Source organism: Oncorhynchus kisutch, unplaced genomic scaffold (assembly GCF_002021735.2).
Source record: "Oncorhynchus kisutch isolate 150728-3 unplaced genomic scaffold, Okis_V2 scaffold1081, whole genome shotgun sequence".
Classification (NCBI taxonomy): Eukaryota; Metazoa; Chordata; class Actinopteri; order Salmoniformes; family Salmonidae; genus Oncorhynchus; species Oncorhynchus kisutch.
In genome coordinates, this window is record NW_022263026.1 from 658 (window position 1) to 19195 (window position 18538).

Below are 18538 nucleotides of genomic sequence, written 5' to 3' on the forward strand. Positions count from 1 at the left end.
GTGGTATTACTGTAGCTATGTGATACATAAAGGATATTGTTCCTTCAGATCAGGCAGAGGAGGCTTAGTGAGTCAGACAGTCAGGCCTGCAGTCAGAGGGCTGAATCTCAATACTCTGATGCAGCTTCCACTCGTGTTCTTCTTTCCTCAATATAAATGACCTTCATCTACACTGTGATAAAGAACTCAGAGCTGAATACAAATGTGGGATGTTTATTGATCACCCTGTTGCAGGAAAACTTTCCTGCAATGTAAAATGAAGATCCTTCATCTGTAGGTGAAAGCTAATTCATCCGTCGGTGTGCTTTCCTTCAGCCTGTTTTTCTTCTTCTTCAGATTTGTGGATAGACGAAGAGGAGACGAAGACAGGAAGCCGCTACACACAGGGCCAGCTAGCAGCAAGGAACCCACTTGACAACAAACAGGGGGCAGTGTGTGTGTGTGTGTGTGTGGCTGATGACACAGTATTGCTTTTGTCCCTGAGAGAGCATGACACACACACATATGTTTACACACACACAAACATGTTCACACACACACACCACACACACACATACACACACACACACACACACACACACCACACACACACACACACACACACACACACACACAGAAGTAAACACTACCAAAATCGATGGCATTACTTACTGTACACATCATGTGCAGTGAATCTTCCATAGGACCAGGACTGATGTGTTACTATTCTAAGTGTAGGACTCCTTACTCTCTAGAAGTTATCCCTATATTTTGAATTACCTTCCTAATGTCAGCTGTACATGACTTTCAAATCCTAACATGGCTTAACGTTAAACAACCATCTTTCCTGTGGTTTGTTGTCTGCCAACATAGTGGAGCACACACTAACACAATGTGACACAGACGGGGGTCAAACCCAGCACGATTCCTTACTTGGTGATTATTCTCCATATCATATCCTGTTATGATACCCTCAGGCTCTAAGAATATCTGTTTGCAGACGGCCCTCTTGGACACAGCATCAGCCAGAGGACAACTCTCACTAATTACAACACACACACACACACACCCAACCTCTCCAAGGGGTGAGTCTCAATAGTTCAACGTATAATCCTTACATCTGCACCTCCTTGCTTTATTATCTGGCCTGTGTTTTCAGATTGGTGTAGATAAATGAGAGGAGGCGACGAGGGAACCGCTTCAGATTATTGAGACACATTCCTTGGCTTCATATCAGACTGAGAGTACATCTGGCCAAAAGTGATGGCATTGCTGCTTCCTATAGGCGGTTCTCTGAGAGATACCAGAGCTGGAGAGAGACAAGGCTACTCTTTGAGAGATACCAGGGCTGGGAGATCACCTGCATTAGGACACACTCCGAGGCCGAGTTCCAAACCAACTCTTCACTCCTACCCGTATGTCCTTGTTAACTTCCATCTGCCGATCTGAGAGGGCCAAATGGGTATAAACAATATGGTGGAAAGTCAACACTCCCCAACAGCTGAATGGAGCCTGGGGACTATAGTAGCTATCCACTCAGAACCAAAAGGAGAAGTGATGATGCAGCTTCCCTGAATGGAAGTGTTCTATGTCCGCAGACAAGAGGTCCTGACCTTTATGACACAGGAGATAGTGTGCTTAACAGCAGAGTCACTGGTTCAAGTCCAGCTGTGACTTTATTCTCTTCAGCGCTACAATTGGCATCGAGGACCTAATGATAGGTAGTGTGGTTTGGGATCAGACAGAGAAAGTGCATTCAACCAATCCATTCCGATGTGTGTGTGTCAATCCTCCTTCCCTGTGAGCAGATGTGGAGAGCAGGCCAGCCGGCGGCTCCAAGTCATGTGACCAGCCAGCGTGCCCCAGTTAGGAAGTGCGGGAGGCTCTCAATGTGCATATGGGTGTGTGTCTGTTTTGTGTGTGTGCAGTGAATGTGAGAGGGAGAGAGAGAGACAAATTTGATTTAAAGAAAGCATTTGACTCAATTTGGCATGAGGGTCTGCTATACAAATTGATGGAAAGTTGTGTTGAGGGAAAAATATATGACATTATAAAATCCATGTACACAAACAAAAGGTGTTCAGTTAAAATGGGCATAAAACACACATTTCTTCCCACAGGGCTGTGGGGTGAGACAGGGATGCAGCTTAAGCCCCACCCTCTTCAACATATATCAACGAATTGGCGAGGGCACTAGAACAGTCTGCAGCACCCGGCCTCACCCTACTAGAATCTGAAGTCAATTGTCTACTGTATGCTGAGGATCTGGTGCTTCTGTCACCAACCGAGGAGGGCCTAAAGCAGCACCTAGATATTCTGCACAGATTGGCTTAAACATCAGCGCCACAGGTAACTTCTACAAAGCTATGAACGAACTGAGAGACAAGGCAAGAAGGGCATTCTATGCCATCAAAAGGAACATAAAATACAACATACCGATTAGGATCTGGGTAAAAATCAGTTATAGAACCCATTGCCCTTTATGATTGTGAGATCTGGGGTCTGCTCAACAGCCAATAATTCACAAAATGGGACAAATATCAAATTGAGACTCTGCATGCAGAATTCTGCAAAAACATCCTCTGTGTACAATGTAAAACACCAAATAAAGCATGCAGAGCAGAATTAGGCCGATGCCCGCTAATGATCAAAATCCAGAAAAGAGACATTACATTCTACAGCCACCTAAAAGGAAGTGATTCCCAAACCTTAACAAAGCCATAACAAAGCCATTTCACCTACAGAGAGATGAACCTGGAGAAGAGTCCCCTAAGCAAGCTGGTCCTGGGGCTCTGTTCACAAACACAAACAGACAGTGTCACAGAATTCTAAGAGTGGTGGATGTAGAGTCAGGCGCAGAGAGCAATACTTCCAATGGATGCGTTTATTTCACTTGGTCTAGCCAACAATCAGGCAATGACCATAAATCAGGTATGTCTCCAAAAACCATGAAATAACATCCAATAAATTACACAGGATAAAAACAACTTCACCCCTGACAGTAGGAATAAGCCCACACAAAATCAGACGGGCACTGGAAGTTTAAATAGACCATTGATGAACCAAAATAAGCAACAGGTGAAAACAATAAAGCCAAAAGCAACAGAAAAGAAATAGGGATCGGAGGCAGCTAGTAGACCGGTGACGATGACCGCCGAGCGCCGCCCGAACAGGGAGAGGAGTCATCTTCGGGTGGAAGTCGTGACACAGAGCCCCAGAACAGCAACACAATTAGACCCAACCAAATCATGAGAAAACAAATTACTTGACACATTGGAAAGAATTAACCAAATAAACAGAGCAAACTAGAATGCTATTTGGCCCTAAACAGAGAGTACACAGTGGCAGAACACCTGACCATTGTGACTGACCCAAACTTAAGGAAAGCTTTGACTATGTACAGACTCAGTGAGCATAGCCTTGCTATTGAGAAAGGCCGCCGTAGGCAGACCTGGCTCTCAAGAGAAGACAGGCTATGTGCACACTGCCCACAAAATGAGGTGGAAACTGAGCTGCACTTCCTAATCTCCTGCCCAATGATTGACCATATTAGAGACACATATTTCCCTCAGATTACGTAGATCCACAAAGAATTTCAAAACAAACCCATTTTGATAAACTCCCATATCTCTTGGGTGAAATACCACAGTGTGACATCACAGCAGCACAATTTGTGACCTGATACCACAAGAAAAGGGCAACCAGTGAAGAACAAACACCATTGTAAATACAACCCATATTTATGTTTATTTATTTTCCCTTTTGTACTTGAACTATTTGCACATAATATGACATTTGACATGTCTTTATTCTTTTGGAACTTCTGTGAGTTTAATGTTTAATGTTTACTGTTACTGTTTTATACTTTATTTCACTTTTCTATGTTATCTACTTCAATTGCTTTGGCGATTATATATTTCCCATGCCAATAAAGCCCTTGAATTGAAATTGAGAGAGCGAGACAGAAAGAGAGCAAGAGAGCGAGAGAGAGAGAGTGATACAGAGAGCATGTGATGTGTCCATGTTTATGAACTCTTTCCAGTCAGACAATCAGGACTATACATACTTCCCATCATGACTCTGCACATTCACCAACACACTACGATATACTACTATGTATTATATTATACAATTATATACAGTATACACCAATATATACACTAATAATAATGATATGAAAATACATTTCACATCATAGAGTTTTAACATTTTATATAGAACATTCCTATTGTTCTACGTTGAGCAGGGTGACAGGCTCTGTAGGCCCACACATGGTGGTTGTTCTATCATAGGTCAGTCAGTGGTGCTTCAGTTAATAGACCCTTTTATGATTCATCATTTAGTCTCTGTTCATCACTCCTCTGCTCTCTGTGCATGTGCCATTCCACTCACACACTTACACGTACACGCACACGCACGCACGTACACACACAGACACACACACTCTCTTTCTCTCTGCTCCTATTTAGCTTACAGTCATGTATACTCACACAGGTATGTGTGTCTGCAGAGAATCTGGAAGATTGTTGACAGTCCTGTTAAATCAGCAGGACTGTCAGGTCAGATAAAGAACAGCAATAATACTGTTCAGTGATGTGTGTATGAGTGTGTGTGGGTGCTCCCTGCAAAGCTGTTACAGGATAACCAGTTTTTCATTTCTAAATCACAGCACATCACAAACGGCTGGAGAGAGAAAATTCCTGAAGTGTCATTTAAGTGGTGGGATCAAGGGCCTGACACACACACACACACACACACCGACCCCTCCCTTAGCACCTCATACCGGTGCCTTCTCAACAGGTTACTGGGTTGCGATGATTGTTTGTGTGTGTGTTGTGTGCATATGTGTGTGTGAGTGAAATGCCTTACTGAGTCAGTGCTCAACACTGTATGCTAGTGCTGCCTGCTGGTCAGTAGAAGACACAGCTGTCTTTATCAGTAAAGTCAACTGTGTGGACTGAAGCTTTGTGAGAAATGTCTCAAATGTAATAATATATATTTCAATACATAAATATTAAGTAATTTATAATAAGCAATCTGATTGTCAATTTAAATGTTTTCTTAAAACGATCTAAAATCACACATTTTCGAAAATGATTCAGCGTCTGGCCACTAGATGGTGGCATTGTGCTACAATAGGTCTACCCAGCAGTAGATCAGTTTTCAGAATGTAGTTTGGTCTCTTTAGCGGTTATACTGAAACTGAAAGTAAAAGTTGCAACACACGCCATTTTAGAGGGCACACAGTCCGATACTCCTGTTCCAATTGTTTGCAAAGATTGGTAAGTCAGACATTTCATGCTTTCTTCATATTTTAAAGTGTTATAGAAACACGTATTATCATGACTTTATTCCATGAAACAGTGTGCTGTATGTACCCACTGTGTTAGACGTACGGTGTTGGCCTATGTTATGTAACCTGTTCCATATTTGATTGTTCTGATAAAGTTTTGGTGAAAAATACCACTGAAATGTTGAATTTGTTTACCTAAAATACTGTATAAAGTGACTATGAATGACACAGTACATTTTGGCTGTATTCTGTAGTTTTCAGGAGAGTAAGGGGGTTTCAGTATTGGTCTCTCACTAGGCTTGAATTGTATGAGGAAACACATATTTCTAAGGTGGTTACATGTAACACCACTTACAAATATCTCTAAATGGCAATGATATATCTGTAGAAGTAAAGAAATACAAATATATAGAATTCTTGAAATGTTTTATTTATTTTGTACGCAACCATCCAGCTTCCGCATATATATATATATATATACATATAGCCTCTTCCTGTTTCACAATTGGTGAAAACATGAACACGGGGCCTAGTTCACATCGCTACAGATGATTTAGGCAGGGTTCCTCTTTAAACTAACTACACTTATAAAGGCTTTATATAACATACATGAAGTATTTAAGCATTACATAGATGATTCACATGTCATCTATGAGCTTATGTCACTTACTCTATAAAGGGTGAAATAATAATAGGGTTCGTTACCAAACGTGACGTAACATTTTGTCGATAAAATGCAACTGTACTTTATAAAGGGTGACATAATGCATGATTACTAAGATACAATGCTGTATGAAACTACTTATAGATAGTCTTATATTGTCCTGTATAGTCATGGCAAAAAGTTGTGAGAATGACACAAATATTCATTTTCACAATGTCTGCTGCCTCAGTTTTGCAATTAATTGCAAAGTCCCTCTTTGCCATGCAAATGAACTGAATCCCCCCCAAAACATTTCCACTGCATTTCAGCCCTGCCACAAAAGCACCAGCTGACATCATGTCAGTGATTCTCTCGTTAACACAGGTGTGAGTGTTGACGAGGTCAAGGCTGGAGATCACTCTGTCATGCTGATTGAGTTCGAATAACAGACTGGAAGTTTCAAAAGGAGGGTGGTGCTTGGAATCATTGTTCTTCCTCTGTCAACCATGGTTACCTGCAAGGAAACACATGCTGTCATCATTGCTTTGCACAAAAAGGGCTTCACAGGCAAGGATATTGCTGCCAGTAAGGTTGCACCTAAATCAACTATTTATCGGATCATCAAGAACTTCAAGGAGAGCTGTTCAATTATTGTGAAGAAGGCTTCAGGTAGTCCAAGAATGTCCAGCAAGCACCAGGACCGTCTCCTAAAGTTGATTCAGCTGCGGGATCGGGGCACCACCAGTACAGAGCTTGCTCAGGAATGGCAGCAGGCAGTTGTGAGTGCATCTGCACGCACAGTGAGGCGAAGACTTTTGGAGGATGGCCTGGTGCCAAGAAGGGCAGCAAAGAAGCCACTTCTCTCCAGGAAAAACATCAGGGACAGACTGATATTCTGCAAAAGGTACAGGGATTGGACTGCTGAGGACTGGGGTAAAGTCATTTTCTTTGATGAATCCCCTTTCCGATTGTTTGGGGCATCCGGAAAAAAGCTTGTCCGGAGAAGACAAGGAGAGCGCTACCATCAGTCCTGTGTCATGCCAACAGTAAAGCATCCTGAGACCATTCATGTGTGGGGTTGCTTCTCAGCCAAGGGAGTGGGCTCACTCACAATTTTGCCTAAGAACACAGCCATGAATAAAGAATGGTACCAACACATCCTCCGAGAGCAACTTCTCCCAACCATCCAGGAACAGTTTGGTGACGAACAATGCCTTTTCCAGCATGATGGAGCACCTTGCCAAAAGGCAAAGTGATAACTAAGTGGCTTGGGGAACAAAATATCAATATTTTGTGTCCATGGCAGGAAACTCCCAAGATTTAATCCCTTTGAGAACTTGTGGTCAATCCTCAAGAGGTGGGTGGACAAACAAAACCCACAAATTCTGACAAACTCCAAGCATTGATTATGCAAGAATGGGCTGCCATCAGTCAGGATGTGGCCCAGAAGTTAATTGACAGCGTGCCAGGGCGGATTGCAAAGGTCTTGAAAAAGAAGGGTCAACACTGCAAATATTGACTCTTTGCATCAACTTCATGTGTCAGGGTTTACTAGGAGTGGTGGGTAGGAGTCAGGCGCAGCAAGCAGAGGGTTCGGTGAAATGTAATGATTTATTCTCCAGCACAAACGGTCACGCCAAATACAGGGCGCATAACACAACCAACAGAGTAACAAAACAATCCCACACAAACCTAAGCGGGCCTAACAGGTTGAAGTAGACACAAACCTAAGCGGGCCTAACAGGTTGAAGTAGACACAAACCTAAGCGGGCCTAACAGGTTGAAGTAGACACAAACCTAAGCGGGCCTAACAGGTTGAAGTAGACACAAACCTAAGCGGGCCTAACAGGTTGAAGTAGACACAAACCTAAGCGGGCCTAACAGGTTGAAGTAGACACAAACCTAAGCGGGCCTAACAGGTTGAAGTAGACACAAACCTAAGCGGGCCTAACAGGTTGAAGTAGACACAAACCTAGGCGGGCCTAACAGGTTGAAGTAGACACAAACCTTAGCAGGCCTAACAGGTTGAAGTAGACACAAACCTAAGCGGGCCTAACAGGTTGAAGTAGACACAAACCTAAGCGGGCCTAACAGGTTGAAGTAGACACAAACCTAAGCAGGCCTAACAGGTTGAAGTAGACACAAACCTAAGCAGGCCTAACAGGTTGAAGTAGACACAAACCTAAGCAGGCCTAACAGGTTGAAGTAGACACAAACCTAAGCAGGCCTAACAGGTTGAAGTAGACACAAACCTAAGCGGGCCTAACAGGTTGAAGTAGACACAAACCTAGGCGGGCCTAACAGGTTGAAGTAGACACAAACCTAAGCGGGCCTAACAGGTTGAAGTAGACACAAACCTAAGCGGGCCTAACAGGTTGAAGTAGACACAAACCTAAGCAGGCCTAACAGGTTGAAGTAGACACAACCTAAGCAGGCCTAACAGGTTGAAGTAGCCACAAACCTAAGCAGGCCTAACAGGTTGAAGTAGACACAAACCTAAGCGGGCCTAACAGGTTGAAGTAGACACAAACCTAAGCGGGCCTAACAGGTTGAAGTAGACACAAACCTAAGCGGGCCTAACAGGTTGAAGTAGACACAAACCTAAGCGGGCCTAACAGGTTGAAGTAGACACAAACCTAAGCAGGCCTAACAGGTTGAAGTAGACACAAACCTAAGCAGGCCTAACAGGTTGAAGTAGACACAAACCTAAGCGGGCCTAACAGGTTGAAGTAGACACAAACCTAAGCGGGCCTAACAGGTTGAAGTAGACACAAACCTAAGCAGGCCTAACAGGTTGAAGTAGACACAAACCTAAGCAGGCCTAACAGGTTGAAGTAGACACAAACCTAAGCGGGCCTAACAGGTTGAAGTAGACACAAACCTAAGCGGGCCTAACAGGTTGAAGTAGACACAACCTAAGCGGGCCTAACAGGTTGAAGTAGACACAAACCTAAGCGGGCCTAACAGGTTGAAGTAGACACAAACCTAAGCGGGCCTAACAGGTTGAAGTAGACACAAACCTAAGCGGGCCTAACAGGTTGAAGTAGACACAAACCTAAGCGGGCCTAACAGGTTGAAGTAGGCACAAACCTAAGTGGGCCTAACAGGTTGAAGTAGACAAAAATCAAGAAACACAAAAAGGAACAGGTGCAACTAATAAGACTAAACTAACAGAAAAGGAAAAAGGGATCGGTGGCGGCTAGCAGACCGGCGACGACGACCGCCGAGCACCGACCGAACAGGCAGGGGAGTCGTGACATCATGTAATTGTCAATAAAAGCCTTTTACACTTATGAAATGCTTGTAATTATACTTCACTATTACATAGTAACATCTAACAAAAATATCTAAAGACACCGAAGCAGGAAACTTTGTGTAAATTAAAACTTGTGACATTCTCAAAAGGTTTGGCCACGACTGTATATATAGACATAACTGTTTATGTTTACTGGATAGGTTTTCTGAGTGAGATCTGTCTGAGCAGTCCAGAGTCTAAATCAGACATTAGACTGTATGGAGCCTGAGGGAGACCCTGGAGTCATGAGTAGCAGGTGAGTCAGAGAGAGAGGGAGTCTGAGGGAGACCCTGGAGTCATGAGTAGCAGGTGAGTCAGAGAGAGGGGGAGTCTGAGGGAGACCCTGGAGTCATGAGTAGCAGGTGAGTCAGAGAGAGGGGGAGTCTGAGGCAGACCCTGGAGTCATGAGGAGGAGGTGAGTCAGAGAGAGGGGGAGTCTGAGGGAGACCCTGGAGTCCTGAGTAGGAGGTGAGTCAGAGAGAGGTGGAGTCTGAGGGAGACCCTGGAGTCATGAGTAGGAGGTGAGTCAGAGAGAGGTGGAGCCTGAGGGAGACCCTGGAGTCATGAGTAGCAGGTGAGTCAGAGAGAGGTGGAGCCTGAGGGAGACCCTGGAGTCATGAGTAGCAGGTGAGTCAGAGAGAGGTGGAGCCTGAGGGAGACCCTGGAGTCATGAGTAGCAGGTGAGTCAGAGAGAGGGGGAGCCTGAGGGAGACCCTGGAGTCATGAGTAGCAGGTGAGTCAGAGAGAGGGGGAGTCTGAGGGAGACCCTGGAGTCATGAGTAGCAGGTGAGTCAGAGAGAGGGGGAGTCTGAGGGAGACCCTGGAGTCATGAGTAGCAGGTGAGTCAGAGAGAGGGGGAGCCTGAGGGAGACCCTCGAGTCATGAGTAGCAGGTGAGTCAGAGAGAGGTGGAGTCTGAGGGAGACCCTGGAGTCATGAGTAGCAGGTGAGTCAGAGAGAGGGGGAGTCTGAGGGAGACCCTGGAGTCATGAGTAGGAGGTGAGTCAGAGAGAGGGGGAGTCTGAGGGAGACCCTGGAGTCATGAGCAGGAGGTGAGTCAGAGAGAGGGGGAGTCTGAGGGAGACCCTGGAGTCATGAGTAGGAGGTGAATCAGAGAGAGGGGGAGTCTGAGGGAGACCCTGGAGTCATGAGTAGGAGGTGAGTCAGAGAGAGGTGGAGTCTGAGGGAGACCCTGGAGTCATGAGTAGGAGGTGAGTCAGAGAGAGGTGGAGTCTGAGGGAGACCCTGGAGTCATGAGTAGCAGGTGAGTCAGAGAGAGGTGGAGTCTGAGGGAGACCCTGGAGTCATGAGTAGCAGGTGAGTCAGAGAGAGGGGGAGTCTGAGGGAGACCCTGGAGTCATGAGTAGGAGGTGAGTCAGAGAGAGGGGGAGTCTGAGGGAGACCCTGGAGTCATGAGTAGGAGGTGAGTCAGAGAGAGGTGGAGTCTGAGGGAGACCCTGGAGTCATGAGTAGCAGGTGAGTCAGAGAGAGGGGGAGTCTGAGGGAGACCCTGGAGTCATGAGTAGGAGGTGAGTCAGAGAGAGGGGGAGTCTGAGGGAGACCCTGGAGTCATGAGTAGGAGGTGAGTCAGAGAGAGGGGGAGTCTGAGGGAGACCCTGGAGTCATGAGTAGGAGGTGAGTCAGAGAGAGGGGGAGTCTGAGGGAGACGCTGGAGTCATGAGTAGGAGGTGAGTCAGAGAGAGGGGGAGTCTGAGGGAGACCCTGGAGTCATGAGTAGGAGGTGAGTCAGAGAGAGGGGGAGTCTGAGGGAGACCCTGGAGTCATGAGTAGCAGGTGAGTCAGAGAGAGGGGGATTCTGAGGGAGACCCTGGAGTCATGAGTAGGAGGTGAGTCAGAGAGAGGGGGAGTCTGAGGGAGACCCTGGAGTCATGAGTAGGAGGTGAGTCAGAGAGAGGTGGAGTCTGAGGGAGACCCTGGAGTCATGAGTAGGAGGTGAGTCAGAGAGAGGGGGAGTCTGAGGGAGACCCTGGAGTCATGAGTAGGAGGTGAGTCAGAGAGAGGGGGAGTCTGAGGGAGACCCTGGAGTCATGAGTAGGAGGTGAGTCAGAGAGAGGGGGAGTCTGAGGGAGACCCTGGAGTCATGAGTAGGAGGTGAGTCAGAGAGAGGGGGAGTCTGAGGGAGACCCTGGAGTCATGAGTAGGAGGTGAGTCAGAGAGAGGGGGAGTCTGAGGGAGACCCTGGAGTCATGAGTAGGAGGTGAGTCAGAGAGAGGGGGAGTCTGAGGGAGACCCTGGAGTCATGAGTAGCAGGTGAGTCAGAGAGAGGTGGAGTCTGAGGGAGACCCTGGAGTCATGAGTATGAGGTGAGTCAGAGAGAGGGGGAGTCTGAGGGAGACCCTGGAGTCATGAGTAGGAGGTGAGTCAGAGAGAGGGGGAGTCTGAGGGAGACCCTGGAGTCATGAGTAGGAGGTGAGTCAGAGAGAGGGGGAGTCTGAGGGAGACCCTGGAGTCATGAGTAGGAGGTGAGTCAGAGAGAGGGGGAGTCTGAGGGAGACCCTGGAGTCATGAGTAGGAGGTGAGTCAGAGAGAGGGGGAGTCTGAGGGAGACCCTGGAGTCATGAGTAGGAGGTGAGTCAGAGAGAGGTGGAGTCTGAGGGAGACCCTGGAGTCATGAGTAGGAGGTGAGTCAGAGAGAGGGGGAGTCTGAGGGAGACCCTGGAGTCATGAGTAGGAGGTGAGTCAGAGAGAGGTGGAGCCTGAGGGAGACCCTGGAGTCATGAGTAGGAGGTGAGTCAGAGAGAGGTGGAGTCTGAGGGAGACCCTGGAGTCATGAGTAGGAGGTGAGTCAGAGAGAGGGGGAGTCTGAGGGAGACCCTGGAGTCATGAGTAGGAGGTGAGTCAGAGAGAGGGGGAGTCTGAGGGAGACCCTGGAGTCATGAGTAGGAGGTGAGTCAGAGAGAGGGGGAGTCTGAGGGAGACCCTGGAGTCATGAGTAGCAGGTGAGTCAGAGAGAGGTGGAGTCTGAGGGAGACCCTGGAGTCATGAGTATGAGGTGAGTCAGAGAGAGGGGGAGTCTGAGGGAGACCCTGGAGTCATGAGTAGGAGGTGAGTCAGAGAGAGGGGGAGTCTGAGGGAGACCCTGGAGTCATGAGTAGGAGGTGAGTCAGAGAGAGGGGGAGTCTGAGGGAGACCCTGGAGTCATGAGTAGGAGGTGAGTCAGAGAGAGGGGGAGTCTGAGGGAGACCCTGGAGTCATGAGTAGGAGGTGAGTCAGAGAGAGGGGGAGTCTGAGGGAGACCCTGGAGTCATGAGTAGGAGGTGAGTCAGAGAGAGGGGGAGTCTGAGGGAGACCCTGGAGTCATGAGTAGGAGGTGAGTCAGAGAGAGGGGGAGTCTGAGGGAGACCCTGGAGTCATGAGTAGGAGGTGAGTCAGAGAGAGGGGGAGTCTGAGGGAGACCCTGGAGTCATGAGTAGGAGGTGAGTCAGAGAGAGGTGGAGTCTGAGGGAGACCCTGGAGTCATGAGTAGGAGGTGAGTCAGAGAGAGGGGGAGTCTGAGGGAGACCCTGGAGTCATGAGTAGGAGGTGAGTCAGAGAGAGGGGGAGTCTGAGGGAGACCCTGGAGTCATGAGTAGCAGGTGAGTCAGAGAGAGGGGGAGTCTGATGTGGAAGGTGATCAGGATGGCTGTGTTTTATTGCCGTTTCATCTGCTTTCACTTTAAGACAACACAGAAGATGATGTGATGATATCACTACAGATAACTATCATTTGTATGAATTGCAGAGCCAAGCGGGAGAGAATGGAGTCTCCTGCTCCCAGCTGTCTCTCTATGAATAGTGCCAGGTCAATGGAGCAACCATATGGTTTTAAAAGAGAACCCTTGACCCCTGATTTGAGGTGAGTGTTGAAATTAGTAGCTTAAAAAAAAGAAAAAAAAGAAAAAAAACACTCTCTCTCTTTCTCTCTCTTTCTCAGTGCCAGTCTGCTGACTGAGGATCAGTTCAGATGTTCTGTGTGTTCAGAGTTGCTGAGGGACCCGGTCTCCATTCCCTGTGGACACAGTTACTGCAGGCAGTGCATCAGCACATACTGGGTCCAGCCCGGCCCTGAAGGAGACTATGTGTGTCTCCAGTGCAGTAAGAGATCCAGAGACCGGCCAGTGCTCTGCACTAACACAGCCTTGGCCAGGTTGCTCCAGGGGCTCCAGCAGGCAGGCTTCAGTCCTGCCCTCCCTGCTCTGGGCTATGCTGGGCCTGGGGACGTGGCCTGTGATATCTGCTCTGGACAGAAGCTCAGAGCTGTGAAGTCCTGTCTGACCTGCACTGTCTCCTACTGTGAGAGCCACATCAGGCAGCACTACACTGTCCCAGCACTGCAGAGACACACCCTGGCTGAGGTCACTGGAGACGGGGGACACAAAGGTCACCAAGGCAACACTGGACAGACAGAGAGAATCAAAGAGGTGCTGTCATTAACAATACACTATGTGAAATGACTAAAAACACTTATCTACAAGCACTTATAACACTATTAGAATGAGATGAACTGAACTGTGAATGTATTATATTACCTGAACTGTGTGTTTCATGTTTTCTCTTAAGGAGGAGACTATGGAGACTGAGGAGGAGGAGAGAGAAGGTGTCTCTAAAAAGATGACAGAAGTTAAAGAGGAGGAAGAAGATTCTGATGAGGGACTTTCTGATCTGAAGAAGAACCCTAAAACTAAAACTCTTGTCTCTGAAGTGAAGAACATCTCTAAGTTCTACTCAGACTTGCAGCAGGAGAACTCTAATCTTAAACATGTTGTTCGTGAACTCAGTAAAACGAATGCTGTGTTAAAACAAGAGGCAACATTTGAGAAAGAGCTGGTGGACATCAGAACTGCTGCTCTGAATAAGATCACAGCTAATCTCATCTCAGACCCACAGCAACAGAGAGAGGCTGAGTATGTGAGAAGCAACCTGAAGAATATGACCATGGACTATGGTTAGTATGACAATAATGACTCCTTCAAGTGACAGTCTAGATTTTTTAAGGTAGTAGCAGGTTATTAGATAGTATTGTTAACAGGTTCTTATGAATGATAGTTCAACACTCATGGTGTTATAAATGGTTTCATAATGATTTATAAATGTCTGAAGTATACCCCATTCAAGTAAAGTGTTACCTTTTATATTTTAGATCTTGAAACAATCAGAAAATAATTTTGACAGTTAGACTCAACAGTCCTGTATGTTAATCCTCAGTTAGACTCAACAGTCCTGTATGTTAATCCTCAGTTAGACTCAACAGTCCTGTATGTTACTCTTCAGTTAGACTCAACAGTCCTGTATGTTACTCTTCAGTTAGACTCAACAGTCCTGTATGTTACTCTTCAGTTAGACTCAACAGTCCTGTATGTTACTCTTCAGTTAGACTCAACAGTCCTGTATGTTACTCCTCAGTTAGACTCAACAGTCCTGTATGTTACTCTTCAGTTAGACTCAACAGTCCTGTATGTTACTCTTCAGTTAGACTCAACAGTCCTGTATGTTAATCCTCAGTTAGACTCAACAGTCCTGTATGTTAATCCTCAGTTAGACTCAACAGTCCTGTATGTTACTCTTCAGTTAGACTCAACAGTCCTGTATGTTACTCTTCAGTTAGACTCAACAGTCCTGTATGTTACTCCTCAGTTAGACTCAACAGTCCTGTATGTTACTCTTCAGTTAGACTCAACAGTCCTGTATGTTACTCTTCAGTTAGACTCAACAGTCCTGTATGTTACTCTTCAGTTAGACTCAACAGTCCTGTATGTTACTCTTCAGTTAGACTCAACAGTCCTGTATGTTACTCTTCAGTTAGACTCAACAGTCCTGTAGGTTACTCTTCAGTTAGACTCAACAGTCCTGTATGTTACTCTTCAGTTAGACTCAACAGTCCTGTATGTTACTCCTCAGTTAGACTCAACAGTCCTGTATGTTACTCTTCAGTTAGACTCAACAGTCCTGTATGTTACTCTTCAGTTAGACTCAACAGTCCTGTATGTTACTCTTCAGTTAGACTCAACAGTCCTGTATGTTACTCTTCAGTTAGACTCAACAGTCCTGTATGTTACTCTTCAGTTAGACTCAACAGTCCTGTATGTTACTCTTCAGTTAGACTCAACAGTCCTGTATGTTACTCTTCAGTTAGACTCAACAGTCCTGTATGTTACTCTTCAGTTAGACTCAACAGTCCTGTATGTTACTCTTCAGTTAGACTCAACAGTCCTGTATGTTACTCTTCAGTTAGACTCAACAGTCCTGTATGTTACTCTTCAGTTAGACTCAACAGTCCTGTATGTTACTCTTCAGTTAGACTCAACAGTCCTGTATGTTACTCTTCAGTTAGACTCAACAGTCCTGTATGTTACTCCTCAGTTAGACTCAACAGTCCTGTATGTTACTCTTCAGTTAGACTCAACAGTCCTGTATGTTACTCTTCAGTTAGACTCAACAGTCCTGTATGTTACTCTTCAGTTAGACTCAACAGTCCTGTATGTTACTCTTCAGTTAGACTCAACAGTCCTGTATGTTACTCTTCAGTTAGACTCAACAGTCCTGTATGTTACTCTATCTCCACTGATATTTTCTAATTCTAATAAAGTGTGTTTCTCTCCACAGTGGATGTGACTCTTGATCCTGATACAGCACATCCCAAACTCATCCTGTCTGAAGACAGGAAACAAGTTAGATGTGGAGATGCATGGCAGGATCTCCCTGACAACCCAGAGAGGTTTGATATCTCTGTCTGTGTCGTGGGAAAGGAGAGTTTCTCCTCAGGGAGATTCTACTATGAGGTGCAGGTGAAGGGGAAGACTGGCTGGTGTTTAGGAGTGGCCAAGAAGTCCATCAACCTGAAGGGGACGATTTACCTGAATCCTGAGGATGGATACTGGACTGTGATGCTGAGGAATGGACAGTACTGGGCTGGCGCTGTCCCCACTGTCCCCATCTTCCTTAGAGAGGAGGTCCAGAAGGTGGGGGTGTTTGTGGATTATGAGGAAGGTCGGGTCTCCTTCTATAATGTGGAGGCCAGGTCTCATATCCACTCTTTTACTGGCTGTACCTTCACTGAGAAACTCTATCCATTCTTCAGCCCTGGTAATAATTACACTGGTCAAAACACAACCCCACTGGTCATCACTCCTGTAGATGTCACTGACTGACTGGTTTATACCAAACATAGAAATACTGTTAACATAACTGATAATGTAATAGTGATCAAATAATGTAATAATTCATTGTAATGTAAAACATATTATATAAATCAGCAGATAATGTATTCACTTTTTACATTTATAATACAATAACTTTTCCTGATAATGTAATCATTCAATTACAGTTATTAATGCAGAACTAAGTTATTTTGTGGATAAGGTTAAATAAATGAAGTGTTAACATAGTAAATCCCAGTTTGCCAGTGCTGGTCATCTTCCTCATAATGTCATCCAATAAGACCTACTTGTCCATCTATCTCTGTGGACCATATCCTCTTAGTGGACGAGATCCACACTCTTCTTCCTGATATAACATGACATTAGGAAGAATGAAAACAAACAGTCCAATAAATACAACAGGAAGCACAGGTCTGTATGAACTGTCATATGGTCAGTAAACCCCTGAAGTTACATTATTACATGACTTACTACAATCATTCAATACTGTCCTGCATGATTATGTTTCGTACTATATTTTAGTTGAATACTTTTTTGGGCTGTTGAACTAGGAGAGCTTGCAAGGAATCATTTCATTGCACTGTGTACACTACGCTGTATCCTGTGCATATGACAGTAAACGTTGATTTGAATGGAGCAGTCAGTTCAGCATCAGTAACGTACAGGTAACTGCCAAAATGAAAGAATCACCAACATAAAGTGATTTAGTAGGGCCTTGTGCCACCACGAGCCAGAACAGCTTCAATGCATCTTGGCATAGATTCTACAAGTGTCTGAAACTCTACTGGAGGGATGCGACATCATTCTTCCACAAGAAATTCCATCATTTTATGTTTTATTGGTGGTGATGAAAAACGATGTCTCAGGTGCTGCTCCAGAATCTCTCATAAGTGTTCAATTGTGTTGAGATCTGGTGACTGAGACGGCCATGGCATCTGGTTTACATCGTTTTCATGCTCATCAAACCATTCAGTGACCAAACCATTCAGTGACCACTCGTGCTCTGTGGATGGGGGCATTGTCATCCTATGGGTCATAGCCATGGTAGCCAAATAATGTCCCGCCCAGCATTTTTATACATGACCCTAAGCATGATGGGCTGTTAATTGCTTAATTAACTCAGGAACCTCACCTGTGTGGACGTACAGTACCTGCTTTCAATATTCTTTGTATCCCACATTTACTCAGGTGTTTCCATTATTTTGGCAGTCACCTGCAGTGCTTGACTTGTGCAGGAGTTCACCTGAGCTGAGTACCGGCACCTCAAATGTTCTACTTGAGCTCCTGTACCTCTTATAGAATATTAGCTCCAAAGTATTGTGGAGTTCCTGCACCTAAATATAAACAGTACCGGCACCTATTTCAGTACAAGTCAACGTTTTCTATGTCAATGTACAGCCACAAGATGGTGTTGTTTCCCTACAGTCCATTAAGTGCAATAATGTACTTCATGCTTACCGGAGCAACATTGTAGTAATGTTGTTATGTAGCTTTGAGAATGCAGATGAGGATAACATTTCACATCCTCAAGTCAGCCTTCAATTAAAACCCTTATTGGAAGAGTGTTTTTCAAGCAAGATTTAAGAGATTGCCATTTGGTTTCTGCACACACAGTTGGGTTCATGCTGGACTTAGCAGGCTGGGCTGTTAGCATCATTGATTAGCCACCTAGAGTTTTCTTATCTTAGAATCATCACAGCGCATCGATCTCCAGCCTCCAGAGAGAGATCAGACTTCACTCAGATAGACACTGTTAATGTGACTGAGGAACTACTGAGTAGAGGTGGATGGAAGCTGAGGGGAGGGTTACCTACTCAACCACCACATTCATAGTGTGCTGTCTAAAGGAGGATGTATTATATTGGAGAGAGAGGTCTGGTTTTGATGTTGATATTTACACTTGTAAACTGAATATGCCTTTCCTAATAAAGTTGTTTTGAATTTAATTGACTCTCATCTCAGAGGAGTCCTTCTATCTGCCTCTACCTGCCCTTTCTCTCCCTCCTCTCTCCTGCTTCCTCTCTCCTCCCTCTCTTCTTCTCCTTACTCTATACCTTCCTTCTCTCAGCCTATCCCCTCTCTTCCCTCCCTCCTTTCTCTAAAGGCACTGTCGCTGATAGAGTGGGTGTCTGTTTACCCTAGTGATGACTCAGACTCAGTGCCCTCTATGGG

General features: G+C 45.5%; 1 protein-coding gene across 4 annotated transcripts; it reads left to right on the forward strand.

Moving 5' to 3' along the window:
- The first annotated feature begins 5136 nt into the window (after window positions 1-5136).
- Window positions 5137-18316, forward strand: LOC109885017 (E3 ubiquitin-protein ligase TRIM39). Of its 4 annotated transcripts, XM_031817583.1 has the most exons (6): window positions 5137-5261; window positions 9372-9466; window positions 12952-13065; window positions 13144-13630; window positions 13770-14154; window positions 15813-17950. In XM_031817583.1, exons 2-6 carry the CDS (start codon window positions 9429-9431, stop codon window positions 16355-16357), a joined length of 1569 nt encoding a protein of 522 aa, XP_031673443.1. In that variant the 5' UTR covers window positions 5137-5261; window positions 9372-9428; the 3' UTR covers window positions 16358-17950. The 4 variants fall into 4 exon arrangements, with proteins under 4 accessions (XP_031673443.1, XP_020332484.2, XP_020332478.2 ...); XM_020476895.2 differs by lacking the exon at window positions 9372-9466 and having other exon boundaries at window positions 5170-5261; window positions 15813-18316; XM_020476893.2 differs by lacking the exons at window positions 5137-5261; window positions 9372-9466 and adding an exon at window positions 12791-12805 and having other exon boundaries at window positions 15813-18316.
- The last annotated feature ends 222 nt before the right edge of the window (window positions 18317-18538 follow it).

Excerpts from the sequence above, each read along its gene's own strand:
- LOC109885017 (XM_020476889.2), top strand. The coding sequence starts at position 12,911 with ATGATATCACTACAGATAACTATCATTTGTATGAATTGCAGAGCCAAG. Across the intron at positions 13,066-13,143 it reads CCCTTGACCCCTGATTTGAG|TGCCAGTCTGCTGACTGAGG; the intron begins GTGAGTGTTGAA and ends TCTCTTTCTCAG. Across the intron at positions 13,631-13,769 it reads AGACAGAGAGAATCAAAGAG|GAGGAGACTATGGAGACTGA; the intron begins GTGCTGTCATTA and ends TTTTCTCTTAAG.